This window comes from Hyperolius riggenbachi, chromosome 4 (genome assembly GCF_040937935.1).
Source record: "Hyperolius riggenbachi isolate aHypRig1 chromosome 4, aHypRig1.pri, whole genome shotgun sequence".
Classification (NCBI taxonomy): Eukaryota; Metazoa; Chordata; class Amphibia; order Anura; family Hyperoliidae; genus Hyperolius; species Hyperolius riggenbachi.
In genome coordinates, this window is record NC_090649.1 from 122586640 (window position 1) to 122610311 (window position 23672).

Here is a 23672-nt window from a genome sequence, read left to right on the forward strand (position 1 = left end):
AAGCCTTGAACATCCCACAGAGCACTGTTCAAGTGATCATTCAGAAATGGAAGGAGTATGGCACAACTGTAAACCTACCAAGACCAGGCCGTCCACCTAAACTCACAAGCCGAACAAGGAGAGCGCTGATCAGAAATGCAGTCAAGAGGCCCATGGTGACTCTGGACAAGCTGCAGAGATCTACAGCTCAGGTGGGAGACTCTGTCCATAGGACAACTATTAGTCGTGCACTGTACAAAGTTGGCCTTTATGGAAGAGTGGCAAGAAGAAAGCCATTGTTAACAGAAAAACATAAGAAGTCCTGTTTGCCACAAGCCATGTGGGGGACACAGCAAACATGGAAAAAGGTGCTCTGGTGAGATCAAAATGGAACTTTTTGGCCAAAATGCAAAACACTATGTGTGGTGGAAAACTAACACTGCACATCACTCTAAACACATCATCCCCACTGTCAAATATGGTGGTAGCAGCATCATGCTCTGGAGGTGCTTCTCTTCAGCAGGGACAGGGAAGCTGGTCAGAGTTGATGGGAAGATGGATGGAGCCAAGTACAGGGCAATCTTGGAAGAAAACCTCTTGGAGTCTGTAAAAGACTTGAGACTGGGGCGGAGGTTCACCTTCCAGCAGGACAATGACCCTAAACATAAAGCCAGGGCAACAATGGAATGGTTTAAAACAAAACATATCCATGTGTTAGAATGGCACAGTAAAAGTCCAGATCTAAATCCAATCGAGAATCTGTGGGAAGATCTGAAAACTGCTGTTCAAACGCTGTCCATCTAATCTGACTGAGCTGGAGCTGTTTTGCAAAGAAGAATGGGCAAGGATTTCAGTCTCTAGATGTGCAAAGCTGGTGGAGACATACCCTAAAAGACTGGCAGCTGTAATTGCAGCAAAAGGTGGTTCTATAAAGTATTGACTCAGGGGGCTGAATAATTACGCACACCCCACTTTGCAGTTATTTTATTTTTTTTAAATATGTTTGGAATCCTGTATGATTTTCGTTCCACTTCCCACGTGTACAACACTTTGTATTGGTCTTTCACGTGGAATTCCAATAAAATTGATTCATGTTTGTGGCAGTAATGTGACAAAATGTGGAAAACTTCAAGGGGGCCCGAATACTTTTGCAGACCACTGTATAAATCTTTTATTAGTACTCATCTCTTAGTCACTTTAGTGTAAAGTGTACCTGAAGGGAAAAAAGTGCCCCTGGGGGATACTTCCCTCGGCAGTGGAAAGCCCCTGGATCCTAAAGAGATCAGGTCTGCTCTACTGCACAGGTGTCTCGTGCACAGCCTAGAAACAGATAAGGTTGAGATAAGGTTTTACTGCAGGAAAGTTCAAAACAGATAAGGTTGAGATAAGGTTTTACTGCAGGAAAGTTCAAAGGGTCATTAGAGCTGCTCTGTTTTACAGCTCAAAGGAAACCAGAAATGCCATAAAAGAAAGATTTGATACTGACCCGAGGCTTCTTCCAGCCCCATAAGCACCGCTGAGTCACTACCATGTGCCTTGGTTCAGCCGCCATCAACCCCAGTAACTAGTCTCATATTTTTATTTTCCGTTATATAGCTTTATTTAAATAATTGCATCATTCTGTCAAAGTTGCAGTTTACAAACCACACTCTGTCTTTTAAAGTGTATTGGAGACACCATAGTCCCTCGCCGTCCTCCTTCGTGCCTCTGTTCAGCCGCAATCAGCTCTGGCAACTGGCATCAGTCAGGGTCTTCTGCGCATGTACGGACCTCCACGCATACACAGAAGACCCCAACTGACGTGACTTAGGTGCTTATGGGACTGTAGGAAGCCCCGGGAAAGTATCAAAGTTCTCTTTTATGGTGTCTCTGGTACACTTTAAAAGACAGTGTGGTTTGTAAACTGCAACTTTGACAGTATAATGCAATTATTTCAATAAAGCTATATAAAGGAAAATAAAAATATGACACTTTTCTTTGCTAGTAATGTTCTATTTATTACCCATACTCCACATACAATTCATTATCTCATGAAATTATTTTCGCTTCAGATTTGCTTTAACCTGTTAGCAGCAAGCTGCAGCATTAAAAACCCTCCTGGCGGTCTATTAAAAACCGCCAGGGGGCAGCGCAGTCGGTTTATTTTTATTTTTTTAAAATCATGTAGCGAGCCTCCGGTGATCAGGAAATCCCGTTCGAAGAACGGGATTTCCTGGAGGGCTTCCCCCGTCGCCATGGCTAAGGGACGTCTAAGGGAGTCCCGATCCACCCCTCAGTGCTGCCTGACGCTGATAGGCCAGGCAGCGCAGGGGTCGGGGGGGGGGGGCTCTGCAGCGACGCGGATAGTGGCGAATTGTGGGGCGGCGGCGATCGGTGTGCTCACGCAGCTAGCAAAGTGCTAGCTGCGTGCCGCAAAACAAAAATTGCGCAAATCGGCCCAGCAGGGCTTGAGAAAACCTGCACGGCTTACCCCCGTAGTTCGGGGTTACCGCCAGGAAGGTTAAAAAGTTGTGCTGGAACCTCTTACCAGCTCCAGGATGTTTTAATGCATTGTTCACCTCCACTGTGCTTGTACCCGTCGGGACTTGACGATTTGTGATTGGTGAAGAAGCATTCCCCTCACCAATAGCAGCGCCTGGAATTAATGGACATGACCCCCATCAGGGGCCATGTCCATTTATCATAAAGAAAGTAGTAAAAGTTAATAAAATGTTTAAATAAAAAAAAATGTAAACTAGGATAGTATTTGCAGCATCATCTAGTGGCGGAAAAGTAAAAATACACACACCACATACACTTAAAGAGTAACTGTTAGGCAGAAAATACACAATAAGCTCTCTACTGCATGCTAATAGAGCAGTAGACAGGATGCTAACCAGGCAATGTAAAAGTTTCAAATCATTCTTACTTTTGTAGATTTCTCTCCTCATGCCCCAGGCTCTAAAAGTGTACGCAAGCCGCAGAGAGAAGTGACAGGCATGCTGAATCAGCCTCATTGGCTGATGCCTCTGTCACTCATCTCTCTGCACTGCGATTGGCCGCCTGGTCTCCTCTTGTCTGCCTGGTCGCCGCTGCTGTTAGAGCGCACGGAGGGGGGCCAGAGGCTATCTCCTGTCACTGGATAAAGGTGGTGCACACCCACAGACTCCCGGAATAATGGTTCCAGGCGCTGCAGTATCCTACACTCTGCACTAGTGCAGAGAATAGATGGGAACGACAGCGCTTGGATCCATTATTAGGTGAGTCTGTGTGTGGCTGCTGCATTTATTCCTCCCCGCTGTGCTCAGAGTCAGTGCGGGGGGGGGGGGGGGGAAGAAGATCTAGCCGGACACAAGATGGCCCCTGCCAGCAACAGGAACCTTCTAATATATAAACATGAAAATAACAGAAATCAAAACGTGGACACTACGATACATCTGTCATGTAAGTAGAGCATGTATTTATCTACTTACATATGTGTTTTTTTGAGGGGGCATTTTAGAGCTAACAGTTGCTCTTTAAAATTAAAAATTAATAAAATGAATCCCTTTCAAAGGCCCCCACCCCCAAAAGTTAACGAAGAAAAAGCATTGCATTGCATAGCGGGCGCTCTGCAATGCAATGCTGCAATTTGCATTTTCACAAACCCTGTGCCCACAATTGCATTGGATGTCTGTGCATGCATAGATCTTTAATGATTACGGTTAATTAGGCGCCTTCCAGCGCCCAAAATTAGCTGCTTTGTCGCAAGGTAAAAGCGGCAAAAAGGGTACATTTCTGCCCAAATTTTCCTTTTCTGCCGCTAATTGCGGCATTTAACATTGGCGCCTATGGGGTGCCCTTTCTTCCGTAATGGCTCCCGCGCCTTTTCTCGTAACTGCGAATGTCTGCACTGCCTCTCGGTTCCTAGGAAAGTAATAATGCCATCTGTTAACCCTTTCAGTAACTTTTCATTAAGTATTTGCCTATAAAGATTATTATGGTGTACCTAACCTCATAAATGCATACCTCCCAACTTTTTGAGATGAGAAAAAGGGACACTTAAGCCATGCTCCTGTCACACCCCTTGTCACGCATACCATATAGATTTCATAAGAAAAATATGTTGTTTTATAATTCAAACCACACTGGTCCTTTCTGTCTTGGTTAATTTTCCTTCATAGTAACATTTTAAAATTAGTAATATATCAATTTAAAGGATGGAAATAAAGTTTAGAGTCAATTAAACACATTTTTAGCATATTAATATACATATTTATATAGAAAGAGGGACAAAGTCCTGAAAGAGGGACAGATGAGGAGGAAAGAGGGACAGAGGGACAGGGCTCCCAAAAAGGGACTGTCCCTCCGAAAAGGGGACAGTTGGGAGCTATGATAAATCAAATGGTATCATCCTGATTTAAAATTTCTTGCTAACCTCATAGAGCAGTGATCTGCTATGAGTAGCTGAAGCTCAATGCAACACTTGCGATAGTATAAGAGGTATAACGTTTTACAAAAAGCAAAACATTTATCCAGATTGGCGAGAGAAAGTAAAAGTAGCTGAAGATTAGGAGGAAAAGCATTGCTTTCTGCACTGCCTACATGCACTGACTATGTATAAGCAGAAAGGCACCGGAACTCTCGTATCCTGTTAGAGTTTCTGGGAGGAAGGGTGCACTGGTTGCACCGCTTCCCTGTCACACGTGAACATGTCCTCCGTACTGCTCGGTGTTCGCTGTGCGGCGGTGGCGGGAGCCCGGTACAGCCAGGTGCGTGGGGTGAAGCGCTGGCTCCGCCCCTATCTCCTCATGCTGGAGAGGAAGAAGAAGCTGGAGGAACCCCCAAAGCCAGTGCCCAGGTGAGAGTATGCTCTGCCCTCCATAGAGGACACTGCTCAGCGCTCTGACAGCCTGAGATGGGGGGTGAAGGGACTACAAGTCCCAGCATACTTCACATCCAAAGAGGATCAGGGGCTGCAGCAACACCGAGCACGGGAGCTGGAGTTCCTCAGGCTGAACATTGGGGTCAAATGCTTCCGTCTCCTTTTCCTTGTAGAAATGATTAGGTCAACCATTGCATTGGGAGAATTTGCAGTGGGTCTGCCCAGTACCTCTATGGGATCCCTGATCACTTTGCTGCATGAGGGCTCTGATCTGATGATTGAGAATTAGCACAGGGGTTGTCCGCATATTGCAGTGCCTCATCATGCAATCGCCCACCTTCTCTGCAATGTTTCTGTTACCACGTTTCCTATGCTATCATGTACTGGGATCATTAAGGCCCGGTTCACATTAGCGGTGGCCGTCCGGAATCGCCGTGCCGGAGCCGGACCGCTTGCAGAACGGACGGAACGGACGCACGGCAATAGCAATGAAAGCCTATGCGTCCGTTCACATGCGTCCGTTCTGCCGGACCGGAGCCGGACCGGATCCGGACCGGATCCGGACTCCGGCGTCCGTTCCAACATGCGCTGTTTTTTGGTCCGGCTCCTCCGGCAGCCGTATCCGGAGCGGAGCCGGACTGCACCATCCGGCCAATACAAAGCAATGAGAGCCGGAGAGCGCACAACACACTGGCTACAAAAACCGGACGTTCTACCCCACTTCCTATGCATTTTGGATGGGGACCACATGGGCCAAGCGTTCAAAGAGTGGGGCAGCAGCGATTTCATGCTGGAGCTCGTTTTGGCAGCAACATGTCTGATGTCTGATAACGAGGAGGCGAACAACAGGAAGGAGAGAATTCCCAGGTTTACGAGTAAAAAATGCCTGGATCCATGGTCCCAACTGCAGTCTCTGTATCCACGGATGGTCTCCACACGTCCACTTGTCTCCAACAATGACCCCAGACCCTTCTGCTGACCTCCCAGACCCCAGGTATTTACAGGATGGTATCTCCTTAAGAAACCGGATCCGGACCGCAACCGTGTTCACACCGCACGGAAACCGGATGCAAACGGACCGGATCCGGACCGGATCCGGATAGGAACCGTACGGATCAGGTCCGGTCCGGCTCCGGTGCGGTCCGGACATCCGGTGCGGTTTTGACAAAACCGCAAGTGTGAACGGGGCCTTAGAGGACTGGCATTTATTTTTCTTCTTGCTGTATTTTATTATGATGTGGTTACGTATTGTGTTGTGTTGAACAGCCAATATCTGTCTTCATCACTGGTGTTAGTGTTTGAATATGAAACATTGTTCCTAAGTCACCCAAACCCCACACTTCAGCATCGGCACTGAACCTGAGTCAGGAGTGGTGCACTTCCTAGCACTGCATGGCACGTTTCACACGTTTTGGTTTTGGAAGGAGAAGGTATGAAGTCACATGAAATGTGCTGTGAAGTAAGTGAACTCCCCCTGTCCACAGGTATGGTGCTCAAGTATGGTGTATGGCTGAATACAGAACAGAACTCTAACACTATTCATCACACTCTAAAGGTGGCCACATACGATACAATAAAATGATCCGGTTTTACAGCAATTCGATAATGATCGGATCTCCCGAAAAATCGAAAGCTTTTTTTCATTCGACTGAAAAATCTGATCTGATTTCCCGTTTTTTCGATTTATATCGATCCGGAATGCCAGACATTTTTCTTCAATTTTTTTTAAAGATTGTATGGTGTGTGTTAGATTGTCAATTTATTAATATACATACCCTAGCAATTTTATCAGAGTTTCCAATCAGTTTTATCATAATTGGGGAAAAGTTGAACAGAGATTTGCATAACCTAGACCCAACTGCACTAGCCAACCCCCTCCACTCCCTCACATCCACCCTCCCAAACGTTGCCTGCCCAAACCAAGCCGTGGCCAAATACAACCAGGCCCTTTCAGCAGTCCTAGACATTGCTTCACCCCCCACATTCCGCCCCAGCCGTCCCATCAACCCCCAGCCCTGGCACAATGCACACACTCGCAACCTCCAAAAACACACGCACCTATGAACGCAAATGGAGGAAATCCTGCAGCAACTCCGACTTCTTGGCGTACAAGGCCAACCTGCAGCTGTTCTATACCGCATTAACTGATGCTAAACAAAAATACTTTGCTGCCTTGATCAGATCCCAAGCCTCCAACCCTCGGCGCCTCTTCGCCACCTTCAACTCCCTCCTTAACCCCACCACTCCTCCCCCCCACCTCCGCCCTCTCAGCCACTGATCTGTCCACCCACTTTACCGACAAAATAGCCAGCATCCGACGGGAAATCTCATGCCTCCACTCCACCACCTCTTCCTCCCCCACCAATACCTATTCCCCACCCCACCCACCACTCACTGCCTTTACTCCTATCACAGAGGACCAAGTCAGCCGTCTCCTAGCCACTTCTCCTGCCACCTCCAGCCCCCTAGACCCTGTGCCATCCAAATGCCTCCGTCCTCACTTCCCTGTTCTGGCTCCTGTCCTCACCACTCTGTTTAACCTCTCCCTCTCCACGGGTACCTTCCCCTCTGACTTCAAACAGGCCACTGTACTTCCCCTACTTAAAAAACCCTCACTAGACCCCTCACTTCCATCCAGCTACCGTCCCATCTCCTTACTCCCTTTTGCATCTAAACTCCTGGAGCGTTTAGTCCACCAACGCATGACCCATTACCTTGACTCCAACTCCCTATTTGACTCCCTACAATCAGGATTTCGGGCAAACCAGGCCACTCCACCGAGACTGCCCTCACCAAGGTCGTCAATGACCTCACGCTTGCCAAGGCCGAAGGAAAATACACTATCCTTCTCCTCCTAGACCTCTCATCAGCATTCGACACTGTTGATCACTCCCTGCTACTCCAGTCCCTGCAATCTGTGGGTATCCAAGACCGTGCCCTAGCATGGTTTTCCTCCTACCTCTCAAATCGCACCTTCAAGACCTCCTTCAATGGTTCCTCCTCAACCTCCTTCCCACTTTCAGTTGGGGTCCCCCAAGGCTCTGTTCTTGGTCCCCTGCTGTTCTCCATTTACACCGCCTCCATCGGAAAACTCATCTCCTCTCTGGGTTTCAACTATCACCTATATGCAGATGACACCCAGATTTACCTCCATACCACTGACCTCTCCACCACCACCATGGAGAAGGTGTCCTCTGGTCTCTCAGCTATTTCATCGTGGATGTCTGCCAGGTTCCTAAAATTAAACCTGGATAAGACTGGATAAGACTGAACTCCTAATCTTCCCGCCCCGTGCTGCTTCACCCCCCACTGACCTCTGTCACTGTCAATGGCACAATCATTCATCCAACCACACAAGCCCGCTGCCTGGGTGTCACCCTAGACTCGGCCCTCTCCTTCACCTCCCACATCCAAACCGTAGCTAGAGCCTGCTATTTCCACTTGCGCAACATCTCCAAGATCCGGCCTTTCCTGACCCCAGACACTACCAAACTCCTTGTCCATGCCCTCATCATCTCCCGCCTGGACTACTGCAACTCCCTCTTGTCAGGCCTTCCTCAAAACCGCATCACCCCCCCTAAAATCCATCATGAACGCAGCAGCCAGACTCATCTACTCCTCCCACCGCTCTGTCTCCACAACTCCCCTACGCAAATCCCTTCATTGGCTTCCAATTCACTTCAGAATCAGCTTCAAGATCCTATGTTTGGCATACAAATCCATACACAAGTCCTGCCCCACCTACATCTCTGACCTGGTCAGCAGATATACACCTGGCCGCCCACTTCGCTCCTCCAACGACCTCCTCTTAACCACCCCACGCATCTCGCACTCCCATGCCAGACTGCAGGACTTCACTAGAGCTGCCCCTATCCTGTGGAACTCTCTCCCACTGCCCATCAGGCTCGCTCCCACCTTCAACACCTTCAAAAAAGCACTCAAAACTCACTTCTTCAAGGAGGCCTACATCAACTCAACACTACCCTAATCCTTTCTGCCAATAACTTCTTGATGCACCCCCTCCTTTTGTGTCACCAGCCCCTCCCTCTAGATTGTAAGCCTTTGGCAGGGCCCTCTCCCCTTGTGTATCATACTTGACTGTGTGCACTTTACCCAGAATTTGGAACTGGTAATCTTTTACCACTACCATTCCAGTTTATGATCTGGCATTGTACTATTATCTGCATTGTGTTGGGTATCTTATTGCTATTACCTGTATTCCGAATGAAGGAATGTCCGCACAATGCCTCCTCGATCCACAAATAAATAATAATAATAAGTGTGTGGTACATTGGTCATATATTTGAAATGTTACCATTAGTTAGAAAAATTGATTGCAATTCTTAAATTGAACAGATATTTAAAAAATTGTATGGTGGGTGGCCACCTTTAAAGGGATACTTAAAGGAATACTATTGATTCACATATTTTTTTCAATTGACACAGGAATTGTTTGGGAAGTGCTGCTAAGTACTGGTGTATACATTTTAGTAGCAACTTCTTTGTTTACTGTTAGCAAAATACATTCAAAGTTTACTGACGCCAAAACTGACGGCTGACTGAGCCATGAGGAGAGGGGAAATTCCCCTTAGGCCTTGTTTCCATCTGTGCGCTTCTATCCGCTTTTCAGCAACATGTATCAATCTGTAACATTGATGTGCTGATAAAAAGCGGACAGATGGAAACAAGGCCTCACACTTGATCAGTTAACTCTATGTGTAGCTCTGTGTGTGACAGAGACAGGACACAGGAGCTGCAGCTGTTGGGAGCTCTGTTTCTGACTGAATTGTCTGAAGAGAGCAGAGGAAATGTAACTAATTGTCACAGCTTTTTCATATTGTTTTTGCTTTCAGAGTTTGATGTGTTTGATATTTGCTTTCTGTAGTCTGATATGCAACTCTGGCTGTGCATTGAAGCAGACACCCCTTCTGCAATTGATTTGTCCCAATATAGCTAATCCTACCCTCAATAAATTACAGCTTTTGCCTCTGATATTTTACATGAAAAGTAGGAAAATATTTACACAGCTACTTAGACATTATTTGCACACTGTCATTTTAGAACACTTGGGGATCGATAGTATTCCTTTAAGTAAAAAAAAAAAAAAAAAAAAAAAAAATTTTACTCACCTGGGGCATCCCTCAGCCCCCTGAAGCTGTATGGTGCCCTCGCAGCCTCGCTCCGATCTTCCTGTCCCCGCCGGCGGCTACTTCCGGGTCCGGCGACAGCCGCCGAGTGATTTTCCGCGTTCTCAGCCACTATATCACCCTCTATGCTATAGCAGCATAGAGGGTGGTATAGCGGCTGGGAACGCGGAGAATCACTCGCGTTCCCAGCCGGTCTGTGGCTGTCGCCGAACCCGGAAGTAGCCGCCGGCGGGGACAGGAAGATCGGAGCGAGGCTGCGAGGGCACCATACAGCTTCAGGGGGGCTGAGGGATGCCCCAGGTGAGTAAAAATCTTTTTTTTCTTTTTTTTTTTACTTAAAGAGACTCTGTAACAATTTTTTCAGCCTTAGTTCTTCTATCCTATAAGTTCCTATGCCTGTTCTAATCTGCTCTGGCTTACTGCAGTCTTTCCTAACTGCACTGTCTCTGTAATAAATCAATGTATCTTTCCTCTGTCCTGTTTGTCGGGCTAAAGCTTGATTGTGTGGAATGTGCAGGGCTGCTTGTGATTGGTAGAAGCGATACACACCCTCTGCAGGCCCCCTGCATACTCTGAGTGACTCACACAATATGCTTAGCTGAGCCTATTAGAAGCTGGTTAGTTTGTTTGTAAACACTGCCTAAAACTGTTAATTACAAGCCAGGATTGCAGCAGAGAGTGGCAGAAACAGCACAGAGGGGCACAGGAGAAAATAATGAATAGAACGGTATGCTTTTTATTGTAAGAATATTAGAGTACAGATTCTCTTTAAGTATCCCTTTAAGCAATACCAGTTGCATGGCTATACTGCTGATACTCTGCCTATACTACCTTTAGCCATAAACTCAGCACAAGCATGCAGCAGATCAGGTGTTTCTGAATCTTACTAGCTGCATGTTTGTTTCTGAAGTGATTCAGACTCTACTGCAGCCAAATAGATCAACAGGGCAGCCAGACACTGATCACATGTGGTCCCTTGTTCAATTGCGAGCCTCTGCTCAGGGGACGACTCCCACTCATTCCATAAGTTAGCTTACGAGAGGTGACCACACCTCCCCCTCTTGATGTCTTACCGCACCACATGTGATCGGTGTGTATGCACCAGGAAATCCTAGCCTCTGATATGAGATACAGAGAGCAGGAGATCCATCGGGGAAATGGATGCGTAATTTGTAATAGGAAGTTTAGGACCCTTGGGGATCCGGAAAGACATGGGGAATGTTCCAGAGAGGGTGGATACCTGATCCTCCCTCTCCTGTATCATTTGAAAAAAAGACAGTGGCATACAAGGTTAGCCTGTCACAATAGCCGAGAGGCTAGAACACACCTTTTGTTTTTTCATGATTAATAAATCTATCTATCTCTCTATCTCTATAATATGTCTGTAATGCACCTTGAGCATTCTTGCACCTTTTTTACAGTACCCCTGACAAAGCCCTTATTTTTTACGGGTTGAAACATGGTGGGTTATATGGGGTGGTGATGTGTGTCTAGATAGAATTACAGTCTGCGAAAAGAGGGAAAACCTATGTTTAGAGGACTTATATACCCTCCCTCACAGAGCTTTGTGAAACTTTTTTTTTTTTTTTTTTTTTTTTTTCCTCTTCTCCAAGTCACGATATGGGAATAGGTTATTTTACAGTCAAACGTTTTTCAATTATTTATTAAAAGTTACCTTTTAGATATCTCTGTGAAAAATGTATAAAATTGTCTATACTAGTATGACGTGACGGGCACGAATATTTGTCAAATAAAGTTTTTGTAGTAGCAGACAGTTTAAATGAGTTTGTGGTCAGGATGGCCGGCTTGTTTATTAGGCTATGTTCACAGTGGCATTTGCTTTGCGTTCCCTGTAAAAATGGGAATGCAACAGAACCAGAAAGTCTCAGTGCATGTTATGTGCACGATGCATCACTTATAGTCAATGAGAAGTATGCTTTACCGTCACTGTTACGGGCGTGTTATGCGGTAACTCACTGCATGCAGTGCATTGGGATGCCACATACTGCTAGCCACAGTGTGAATGTCACATAAGGTTATCATTGCAACTTTCTGCATTCCAATGCGTCCGTTAAGTCGCAACACCCCAATGTGAGCATAGCCTTATGCACAGCGCTGGAGAATGTTACTTAGGGCCTGTACACACTGTTGCGCTGCGTTTTTAAAATCACGTGTTTTTTTTTGTTTTGTTTTTATCGCAAAGCCTTCATGAGAATAGAAAAAACGCATTGCACCAGTGTGTATAGGTCTTCACGATTTTCATGATCTTTAAAAGACCTTGCAATTAATAAAACGCATGCGTTTTTTAAAAGCGCAGCAGTGTGTGCAGGCCCTTAGACTATTGTCTCTGCACTGCACCCTTCAGCACAATAGAGTCCCAGTTATCTGGAACCCAACTAACCAGCAGTCTCAACCAACCACACAAATTGCCGGCAGTACTCACAGTGGTGAAGGCTAACTTATGCTTTTTGTGGGCTTCTCTGCTGTGCATAAAGACTGGGCTCCATGGCTCTCCCAAGGTTAAAGACAACCTGTAACCAGAAAAACCTCCCCTTGGGGGTACTCACCTGGGGTGGCGGAAGCCTCCGGATCCTATCAAGGCTTCCCCCGTCCTCCTGTGTCCCATGGCAGCGGCGAAAAAGCTCCCGGAACTGCGGGGATGTAAATATTTACATTCCTGGCTCCAGCGCAGGCGCAGTATCTGCTCTCCGCTCTGAGATAGGCGGAAATAGCCGCTCGCTGTCGGGCCACTGTACTGCGCAGGCGCAAGTCTCCTGCGTCTGCGTAGTAGAGCAGACCCGATGGAGATCGGCTATTTTCGCCTATCTCCGTGCTGAGAGCTGCAACAGCGCCCCTGCTGGAGCCAGGGAAGGTAAATATAGCAAGCCATGTCAAGCTTGATTTGCAGGAGACTTCGGGGGCGCCAGCGCTGGACTGCCTGCAGCTACAGAGGTGGGGGAAGCCTCATTGGGACCCCGAGGCTTCCACTACCGAGGTGAGTACCCCCAGGGGAACTTTTTTTTTTTTGTTACCGGTTCTTTAAAATGCTTTCACTTACTGTATTTTAACATTAATTACAAAGTTCATGGCATGTATATAGAATGGGATATAGTACTGTATTATCTAGGCCTATTGTTATCATGGAGTCTCAAGCAACCAGAAAGGACACTTATCTGGCATCAGCCAATCCCTGTCTGTGCTGGATAACAGAGACTCTACTGTACTGGGAGTAATTGGCCTGTATTTAATGCCGCCTCTTTTTCTTCACAGGTACCAGCAACCACACTTTGACTATCATGCAGAGATTTTGGCTTTTTCCAAACGTCTCAACGAGACCTTCTCCTCTGAGCTACTAAAAACTGCATTTGTCAACCATTCCTATGTAGTAGAAGAAGAGCGCCGCCGTCATGATTTAGGGGTAGACCAAGAAACGGCAGCCTTGAATCTACAAGACAACCATGAACTTGCTAAACATGGCCTGGATTTCACCATTTCTTACCTTACTGATACAATACGGCAGTCCTTCCCTAATCTGCCTGCTGCTGGAGTCAGAGCTGTAGTCGAGTACCTAAGTAGCCTACAAGTTGTGTGTCATGTAGCTAAAAATCTTGGGGTTGATGATCTGACACTGACCTCCGAGTGTCCTTTGTCTCCTGAAACTCTACAGAGAACCTTTTATGGAATCATTGGAGCTCTCCTGCAAAGCTCTGGTGCTGAAAAGGCTGGTACATTTCTCCAGGTATGTAAGTATTGGCTTTGTATTGTAAGGTCTACTTCTTGCATGAAAAACAATCTAACTGACCTGTCTCTACTTCCAGGATTTCCTCATTACTCAGATGATTGGTAAGGATTTGTTTGATCTGTGGCCTGTCATGGATCCCATGTCGCTATTGGTTGAGGAGCTTTCTCGGAGAAATGTTCCCCTCCCTGAACCCCGCCTCACAAGGCAATCCGGAGCCAGCACAGTGCTGCCTGTGTATTTTGTGGGTCTTTACTGGTCAGTATTATGGATTCCTTTACATTGTATAGACTTGCATGAACATTATTCTGTAGCACCAAATAATACCAGAAACTAGTGATTTGTAGAGGAGCTCTTGGGAGACAGTTGCGTCACTACATCTCTTTGGTCATATAATTTAGAACTAAAGAACAGAAATGGTCAATGAGAACAAATAATTCCAGCTTGCATACAAATTTTATGCTGCTTGAGAATGAGCCAGTGAGAATCAAAACAAGTTTTTGAGTGGTTCAATTCCAGTTAGAGTTTGCATACAATGTGCATGACATTTGCATGCAAGCCAGATTTATTTGCATCTCATTGACCAGACATCTCTACTGAAGAATGTTAATGGTGGCCAAGATTTTTAGCGACTTGGCAGCGATTGACTATCCGATGTGATTATTATAATCGCATGAAAATCGGTGCCACCTAGTGCATGCCCGATTGACGACACTACCAATTTTGGGCTGTACGTGCTGCAAGATGTAGAGCCGACTTGATTGATCAGGTGTGTGGCTGTAACGGCGTGCAATATCGGGACGAGTGCCAAAACCCTCGCTGCTGTTCCCCTAATGTATAAATGTGCTGGTATTTGTGCAGTTATGCATTACCTGTCCTGTACATTTATACATTAGAAGAGAGTTTTCATGCTGAAATCGACTGGGAATCAGCCTGTGGTGTATGGGCAGCTGACAGATCTCTCTCCAAACAGATTCAATCAGAGAGAGATCTGTCTCTTGGTTGAATCTGCCCATCATTGCCTGATGTATGGCCGCCTTAACTGTTCTAAATGTCTGTCTCAAGACCTATACATTTCCAGGCCTATGCCACATATAGATGCCAGATGATATTCACGGTCTATCCATGTATGATTGGATAGGGCACCTATCTACTGCCTGGGTACTGCCTGACAGTGCTCGGAGAAGAAGAAATTTGGTAAGCTGAATTTCCTCTGCCTATTCGTATTGTTTTCTGCAAGACTGGCTAGTGGTGCGCATTGCAGATCGCTTGCTTTCCTTTTTCTTTTCACTAGCAATATATTTCAACATTACTGTGGAATATGCTTCCATAAGGAATGTGACCTCTGTACCCTCATGTTTGGGTTACATTAACTCAAGTACCCATTGGCGCATACACATTATTATTTAGTATTTGTATAGCGTTGACCTCTTCCGCAGTGCTGTACAGAGTATATTGTCTCATCACTTACAGTGGAGGAAATAATTATTTGACCCCTCACTGATTTTGTAAGTTTGTCCAATGACAAAGAAATGAAAAGTCTCAGAACAGTATCATTTCAATGGTAGGTTTATTTTAACAGTGGCAGCACATCAAAAGGAAAATCGAAAAAATAACCTTAAATAAAAGATAGCAACTAATTTGCATTTCATTGAGGGAAATAAGTTTTTGAACCCCTACCAACCATTAAGAGTTCTGGCTCCCACAGAGTGGTTAGACACTTCTGCTCAATTAGTCACCCTCATTAAGGACACCTGTCTTAACTAGTCACCTGTATAAAAGACACCTGTCCACAGAATCAATCAATCAAGCAGACTCCAAACTCTCCAACATGGGAAAGTCCAAAGAGCTGTCCAAGGATGTCAGAGACAAAATTGTAGACCTGCACAAGGCTGGAATGGGCTACAAAACCATTAGCAAGAAGCTGGGAGATAAGGTGACAACTGTTGATGCGATTGTTCGAAAATGGAAGGAGCACAAATGACCATCAATCGACCTTGCTCTGGGGCTCCACGCAAGATCTCACCTCGTGGGGTGTCAATGGTTCTGAGAAAGGTGAAAAAGCATCCTAGAACTACACGGGAGGAGTTAGTGAATCACCTCAAATTAGCAGGGACCACAGTCACCAAGAAAACCATTGGAAACACATTACACCGCAATGGATTAAAATCCTGCAGGGCTCGCAAGGTCCCCCTGCTCAAGAAGGCACATGTTCAGGCCCGTCTGAAGTTTGCCAATGAACACCTGAATGATTCTGTGAGTGACTGGGAGAAGGTGCTGTGGTCTGATGAGACCAAAATAGAGCTCTTTGGCATTAACTCAACTCGCTGTGTTTGGAGGAAGAAAAATGCTGCCTATGACCCCCAAAACACCGTCCTAATAAAGAAAAATAACTGGCACACCACGCAATTGAAATGCTTAATTAATAATTGTATTGTAAGCATGAAAAAGTTTGCGCATCAGATACAGAAAAATGGGCTTATCCAACACTCCTTGGGGACCCTAATCCTACCCTTTGATAAAGCTTTCGGCGAAACAGCGCTGTCAGGGTAATTTACTATATATCTTGCACAATCCTTGCTCTCATTCTAATGCTGCCATTTATGCCTTAGTGTAGTCAGCCGCTGGGCTGACATTCGCCACTGACATTCATTTGTTTTCTTAGGCAGCAGTTAGTTCATATGCATTGGATTGTCTGTTTCTTTGATCCCTTTCACTGTAATTGCCTGTGTTGTAACTGCCTGTAGTGTGTATTGTGTTATACATTGTGCCACATTAGGGCTATTCAATTGTTGGATAAGCCCATGTTTCTGTATCTGATGCGCAAACTTTTTCATGCTTACAATACAATTATAAATTAAGCATTTCAATTGCGTGGTGTGCCAGTTATTTTTCTTTATTAGGATTTTGTAAGACCTAGTGATAGGTCTGGTTTACTGACTGAGCACCCTTCTGTATTATATGTACATGTGTTTTTTGATGGTGTGCATACCGATATTTATTTAATGCCCCAAAACACCGTCCCCACCGTCAAGCATGGGGGTGGAAACATTTTGCTTTGGGGGTGTTTTTCTGCTAAGGGCACAGGACAACTTAATCGCATTAACGGGAAAATGGACGGAGCCATGTATCGTGAAATCCTGAGCGACAACCTCCTTCCCTCTGCCAGGAAACTGAAAATGGGTCGTGGATGGGTGTTCCAGCACGACAATGACCCAAAACATACAGCAAAGGCAACAAAGGAGTGGCTCAAGAAGAAGCACATTAAGGTCATGGAGTGGCCTAGTCAGTCTCCGGACCTTAATCCAATAGAAAACCTATGGAGGGAGCTCAAGCTCAGAGTTGCACGGAGACAGCCTCGAAACCTTAGGAATTTAGAGATGATCTGCAAAGAGAAGTGGACCAACATTCCTCCTAAAATGTGTGCAAACTTGGTCATCAATTACAAGAAACGTTTGACCTCTGTGCTTGCAAACAAGGGTTTTTCCACTAAGTATTAAGTCTTTTATTGTTCGAGGGTTCAAAAACGTATTTCCCTCAATGAAATGCAAATCGGTTGCTATCTTTTATTTAAGGTTATTTTTTCGATTTTCCTTTTGATGTGCTATCTGCCACTGTTAAAATAAACCTACCATTGAAATGATACTGTTCTGAGACTTTTCATTTCTTTGTCATTGGACAAACTTACAAAATCAGTGAGGGGTCAAATAATTATTTCCTCCACTGTAACTGTCCCTTGGAGTAGCTCACAATCTAATCCCTACTGTAGTCATATGTCTATGTATAGGGCCAATTTTTTAGGTGTTAAGTCAATTAACTTGTGTGTGTTTTTGGGATGTGGGAGGAAATGAGTGCCCAGGGGAAACCCACATAGACATGGGGAGAGCATACAAACTCTGTGCAGATAGTGCCCTGGCTGGGATATGAACGTTTTTTTTTTCTAATTCTGTATTAATGCATTGCAGTAATTCCTTATACTTTTAAAGTAAACCCGAGATGAGGGGAGCATTTTTACTCACCTGGGGCTTCTTCCAGCCCCCTGTAGTCTGTCAGCTTATGGTCCACTCTGCTGTCACTCAAATTAAAATACACCTGTAACAAATAAAACACTATGGGGTATCTACCTTGGGAGGGGGAAGCCTAAGGATCCTCCCTGACAAGCACTGCGCAGGCGCTGCATTATTTACCTTCAGGGCTCCAGTGCTGGCTCTGGCGGAAATAGCCGAGACTGATCGGGTCCGCTCTATTGTGCAGGCGCAAGTCGTCAGCACAGATGAGCGGACCTGATCAGGCTCCGCTATTTCTGCCTGAGCCTGATCGTAAAGCAGCTACTTTGCCTGCGCTGGATTGCGGTAGGTAAATATTTACCTCGCTAGTGTTTGGGGGCTTCAAGCGCTGGAATTGGAGGACGGGGAAAGCCTCATTAGGATCCAGAGGTTTCTCCCTCCCGAGGTCCGTACCCCGGGGCTGTTGTTGTTTTTTAAATTACAGGTTTTCTTTAAAGTCCCATGACCTGGCTGGGTTGATGGCTACTGCACTGCCCTGGGCCATGCTCCTCCACAATCGAGCTTCCATGAGCAGGAACGCAATCGAGGAAGCGTGTGCGGCCCAGGCTTGGGAATGTGCAGTGGCCTACGGCTCAGCTAGTCGCAGAATTTGATTGCAATGACAGCACAGGAGCCGACCTGGAGGAAGCTGACAGACTACGGGGGTGGAAGCCACCCCAGATAAGTAAAAATCCTCTTGTTCCCCTCATCTCAGGTACACTTTATGTAGAAGGTTTAGTTTTATTTATATATGGTTTATCATCTTTTTAAGTGCAGTGACAACAGAAGTACCACCTGTTCCCATGAGAATGGTCCTTTGGGTGCCACGTCCACATACTGAGCCCTTGGGTGCACCTGCCATGTACCAAGAACCTGTACTTTATAGCAATGCATATTTACTGCATGGTATAAGTGGTCTTCACCAAGGCAGTTGTATTCTACCTAAATATCCAACCACATGTTAGCACCAGGGTTCATTCATTGTGTATGGGACAGACATGTTCAGAGCATGGAGCATATAGGCTCATTACAGAAAAGCAGATGGATTCTGATTGCCTGCTAGCCATCTCAACATTTTTACTGGATCACAGATGCACAGAAGAAATCACACACTTTCCACCTGACCTATGCATTATACAGTAGGTCAGACTGTCTGTGCCAGAATCCAGCAGGGACACCACTCCTGCATACACTGGAAGCAATCAAAATTGGAGACGGCACACAAATGGCTCAGCAATCAAACTGTATTGGGAGCACACAGAGGTAGAAACATGTTTCGGGTGTTGTCCTTCCTCAGGTGTTGGAAGTGCAACGCCCAAAACATGTCGTGTAGCTCTGTGAGCTCCCAATACAGTTTGATTGCTGAGCCATTTGTGTGCCGTCTCCAATTTTGTTAGAGTTTCTACTCCTTTCCCTGAACTGCCAGGATTTCCATTCTAACCTGTACCCACTGGAAAAAAATATTCACCCGACCATCTCATTTTCCTGGCAGTCAAGAGACCATCATCTAGCCGTTTTGGAAAGTAAGACTCCTTGTGTTCCCTATAGAGGACAATTTACATAGTTGTTCTTCTGGTTCTTCTGGCATCACATTTACCAAGCTGTAAAAAAAAACCTGACCAGCAGCATTTCAGGAGCAGTACCATGCACTTGGTGTTCCCTGGCGGAGGACAGCGCCAAGGGAGCGATCAGGCTGGACGGGGCTGGAAGAAGCCCAAGGCATGTATGAGTTTTTGTCATCTCGGGTACCTTTTTAAGCATTCAGCATATTGTTTGGCCATAGAAGTCGCAAACCGTAACTGATGGGGATGCATCTGTGTCAAAGAAGCAGAACATGTTTTATTCAGCTTTTTCAGTTTGTTACCTATAGAAATGAGCTGAAATATAAATGTGCGGGCTCACAAAAGATTGAATATAGCGGTAAAAATAAGATGATGCTGCATGACACAGTAGTAGAATGAGTAAGATAATGTAGATGATAAAGCAAGCAACACATTACATGACTTCCTTCAGCTTTTCCTACTTTTAAGGCCACCATACACTATTAAGTCTATTTAAAGTAGACCTGAACTCAGAACTTCCTCTCTGCACTAGGTTATTACCTTTAGAGAAAAACCTTTCTTTGTTACAGCTTGAAGAACTCCTGCAATAAATCTGCAGCGTGTCTACTTCCTGCTTTCATGGAAGCAAGTAAAGGGTGAACAGCACGTGTTTTCATAATATCTGGGTCTGTGGAGGACTGCCGATTTTTTTTTTTTTTTTTTTTTTTTTTTTTTTTTTTTTTTTTTTTTCCTGTGGTGACTCAGCTGAGAGATCAAATTACACTTGTGATTACTTACAGATGAGAGGAAATTAGACAGGCTCTTCTCTGTAAAAACACACAGGGTGCATTTCTCTCTGTTTTCCTTGTGTCCTGTGCAAGAGCTCAGGTCCACTTTAATAGATTTGATTCTGTGCTAACAATAAATCTAATGAAAGCCTTTTAAAACCTAGGGCAAGGAAAGGCTGTACGGTTTCATATTCACATGGATGGGTATAGGATGAGGGAAGATATGCCAGAGAAGCAGTGTTTCCTTTAAATCCGTTTAATCGATGCAGAAAACAGAATATATCGACAACAGGAGCGGACAGAGGCAACATACCTACTGGTCACTTAACATAGCGTAATACAGCATGAGTGGATACAAAGGATTTGAGCGTGAAAGATAAGAATCATATTGTTACTTATAGCAGAATTGTCCAGTATTATAAAAGTATAGTAACAGGAGAATAGAAATAGGAAACCTGTTGCATAACCATTTTGCCATATCTTAGAGCTGAGCAACCGGCTCAGGTATAACTAACATAACAGTTAAAACCTAGTAACTAACCAGATGTGGAGAGGAGAAGACCAGATAAGAGGGTTTAAGGATTAATTGGTTGATGTGGGCAATGTAATGTGCTGTTAAGACTTAAACGGTGCTCCGGGAGTCGAGCCAGTTTTGCCAGATTGTTCCAAATTAATGTGGACATTTTCAATGAGAGTACAATACTTTTTCAAATTGAATTACTTCCATAATTAAAGTATGCTACAGGGATACCTGGGGGGCCTTCAGGGGAGAACCATTTCAATATTATAATTTTTCTGGTCAGAAAGAGAGATTCACCGATGAATGAAGCAGTGTTTCCTATAGGTTTGTACTACACTGAGCAATAGAAAGCTAGGGAAGGCAGCAGTGCATCTGAGGGAATACTGGGTGTAGTACAGCAGTATCCAAGTAAATGACTGATATCGATCATATGTTATCTAAACCATATCGGACAGTGTTAAGGTGGCCGTACACTCGTTAGATTAGCATCAGATAAATCTCTGATCTATCTGATGTTTGGGAACATTTTTTACTAGGAACAGATTTTCAATAGATTTCAGTATGAAATCTATTGAAAATCGATCGGATGGCATTTGTTTGCCATCAGATTTCCATTAGGTCCTAATTTTGCATTGATAATTTTGCGATTGATATTGATCGGCCGATAATTGGCTGAGTGTATTGGCCCCTTTACAATCTATATATTTTCTCTTGACTGTGTGGTAACACCATCTTCCGTTGTTTCTTCAGTGAAAAGCAGCTGATTGCAGAAGCACCTGGAGAGACGGTTATTGTTGCAGAAGAGGAGGCAGCGCGGGTGGCATTGAGGAAGATGTTTGGCTTTGCAGAGAACAGGCGTCCATGGGATTACTCTACTAGCAAGCCGGGAACTGGGGATAAAACCGCACTGAACTCTGGCTGTTAATTATGGCTTCACAATGAAAGGTCTGGCTGAGCACTTGCTTGAGGACTTTATACAATGACTGGAGGCTCAGCAGTTGCTTGAGGACTCCTAATATCGGGATTCTAACATATGGTGATGTTCCAGACTATATCAGAGACCCGGCTTACTCCTCTCCTGTCTGACTGTGTCTGACTCTTCCCACCCTTGTCATGCAGGTTCAGCTTAGGAAGGGAACATTAAATCGTTCATTTCTCATGCCTGAGTCTTCTCTCATTGCCTCTTGCCTTTGAAGTGTCAGTCCACCCAAAACCTTTATTTTTGTATGAAATTATTGTCAAGCTTTTACTTTTCTTTTCCATCCTGACTGAGAAAATATCCCCTCACTCAGCAACAGTAAGGGGCAGTGCACACTGCAACACAGAATGGCCCATTTTGCTGATTTGCAAAAGCTGACAGTAAATGGATCCTGTTATTAACCCGTTACAATCTTCACTCTAAATATTTTGTTTGAAGCTGCTGCATTAATTTTAACCTCAGCTGGCAGGATGAATTGTTCTGCCTACAGGGAGTGGTTTTATATTTAACTGGACCGGCTTCTCCTCTTCCTCCACCTGTGGCGACACACTCCCAACGTCCTCTTCTGACTTCCAATCACGTTATTACGTGTGATAGGAGCTCAGAGGATAGTGTCAGTGATGCAGCAACACCTAGTGGTGGTAGTCTCTTCCATTTCCCCTCTTCCACCACTGGGTGGTGATGAACCACTGACACTATCCGCTGAGCCCCGATCACATGTAATAACGTGATCAGAAGAGGATGCTGGGAGTGCAGCGCCGCAGGTGGCTGAAGAGGAAGCCGGAACAGGTAACTATAACCGCTCCCTGCGCCACTAGCCGGCCAGGCTGAGGAAGGCACACTTCCCCAGCAGCAGGAAATATTTGGCCCTGCTGCCAAGGTTTTGTTTTTTTTCGTTCGTTTGTTTTTTTGTTAACTTTATTTGGTTGCTAAAAGGTTGATAGGATGCGTCCACACTTGTAAGTCTGTAAAAGATCCATTCTGGTATATGCAACGCAAACTCCTGATCTGTCCTGCCTGGTTTTTCCAGATAGCTGGTGTTTCCCATAGAAGCCTGTGGTGAAAACACATCTGCTCCAATCTCCAACCAGACACAACACACCATCAGAACGGACACTGCACTGCCTGCGCAGAATGGGCCAGTTGTGACCTGGCTCAAGTGAACTGAGCTTTACAGACCAAAAGAAAATCTAAGCCCAGTCTCATAGAAATTAATGGCCACTGCAGCAGGAGAGTGTACCATGGTGTGATTCAGTATGTGTGAACTGGTCCTCAGATGTGGTACGCAGCCTTAGGCTGGATTCACACTGTTCACGTTGCATAACACCAGCTTTATAATGTGTGTGAACTGCAGTGGAGACTGGACATGGACATCAGTTCAAAGCCTGCATAGAGTGCGTTAGAATAATATGATCACTTACAATGTAGAGATGTGAACAGGCCTATATACGGTAATTGGATGGGCAGGGAAGGAACATGCAGAATTATTCTGCAAGGCAACTGAGGCACTGTGAAAGGATCCTGAAAGTACATCTGTAATAGGGGAGGAAAAAGGGTAGATACTTATCACAGTAGAGGGAAAGACTAGATGCTCCAAAGGCATCCCTGATCCTGCATGACCCCTGTGTCACCAGCCAGGAAACGTCCCCCCCCGTGTACAAGCGTGGCTGCACTGTGCAGGTGCCAGTAGGGTCTGCACCTGTGTAGTAGTACAGAGACGCTTGTGCACAGAACAAAGCCATGCACTGTGCTTCTACACAGGCACTTTGCCATTGTGCAGTGCAGCGCACTCTTAATGGAGGGGAACGCAGTCGCAAGCAATATTTATCATTAGCATCAATTATTGTGAAGGGGTCTCTGCTCAGGAACGGAGCTGCGCAGGGAGTCCAGGGAAGCTTCTGGACCATTCACAGGTTTCCCCCTAAAGGGTAAGGATCTAACTATTTTTTTTTTTATTATTTATACTAGCTGGTTGCCAGGGAATGTATTTGGCAGGTGTTGGCTCAGCCCACTTTTCTAATCCTAACACAATAACTCAATGACCTAGTTTGTGAGCTTTTCATTGTTTGGCATCAATAATTTTCATTGAA

The 23672-nt window shown here is 45.3% G+C and overlaps 1 protein-coding gene across 2 annotated transcripts; it reads left to right on the forward strand.

The window, feature by feature from the left end:
* Window positions 1-3286: 3286 nt before the first annotated feature.
* MRPL44 (mitochondrial ribosomal protein L44) lies at window positions 3287-21762 on the forward strand. 2 transcript variants are annotated; one of them, XM_068279169.1, is made up of 4 exons: window positions 3287-3402; window positions 13240-13708; window positions 13788-13966; window positions 21354-21762. In XM_068279169.1, coding segments are annotated over exons 1-4 (825 nt in total). In that variant the 5' UTR covers window positions 3287-3400; the 3' UTR covers window positions 21529-21762. The 2 variants fall into 2 exon arrangements, with proteins under 2 accessions (XP_068135270.1, XP_068135269.1); XM_068279168.1 differs by lacking the exon at window positions 3287-3402 and adding an exon at window positions 4613-4798.
* The last annotated feature ends 1910 nt before the right edge of the window (window positions 21763-23672 follow it).

Excerpts from the sequence above, each read along its gene's own strand:
- MRPL44 (XM_068279168.1), top strand. The coding sequence starts at position 4,650 with ATGTCCTCCGTACTGCTCGGTGTTCGCTGTGCGGCGGTGGCGGGAGCC. Across the intron at positions 4,799-13,239 it reads CCCCCAAAGCCAGTGCCCAG|GTACCAGCAACCACACTTTG; the intron begins GTGAGAGTATGC and ends TTTTCTTCACAG. Across the intron at positions 13,967-21,353 it reads TATTTTGTGGGTCTTTACTG|TGAAAAGCAGCTGATTGCAG; the intron begins GTCAGTATTATG and ends TTGTTTCTTCAG.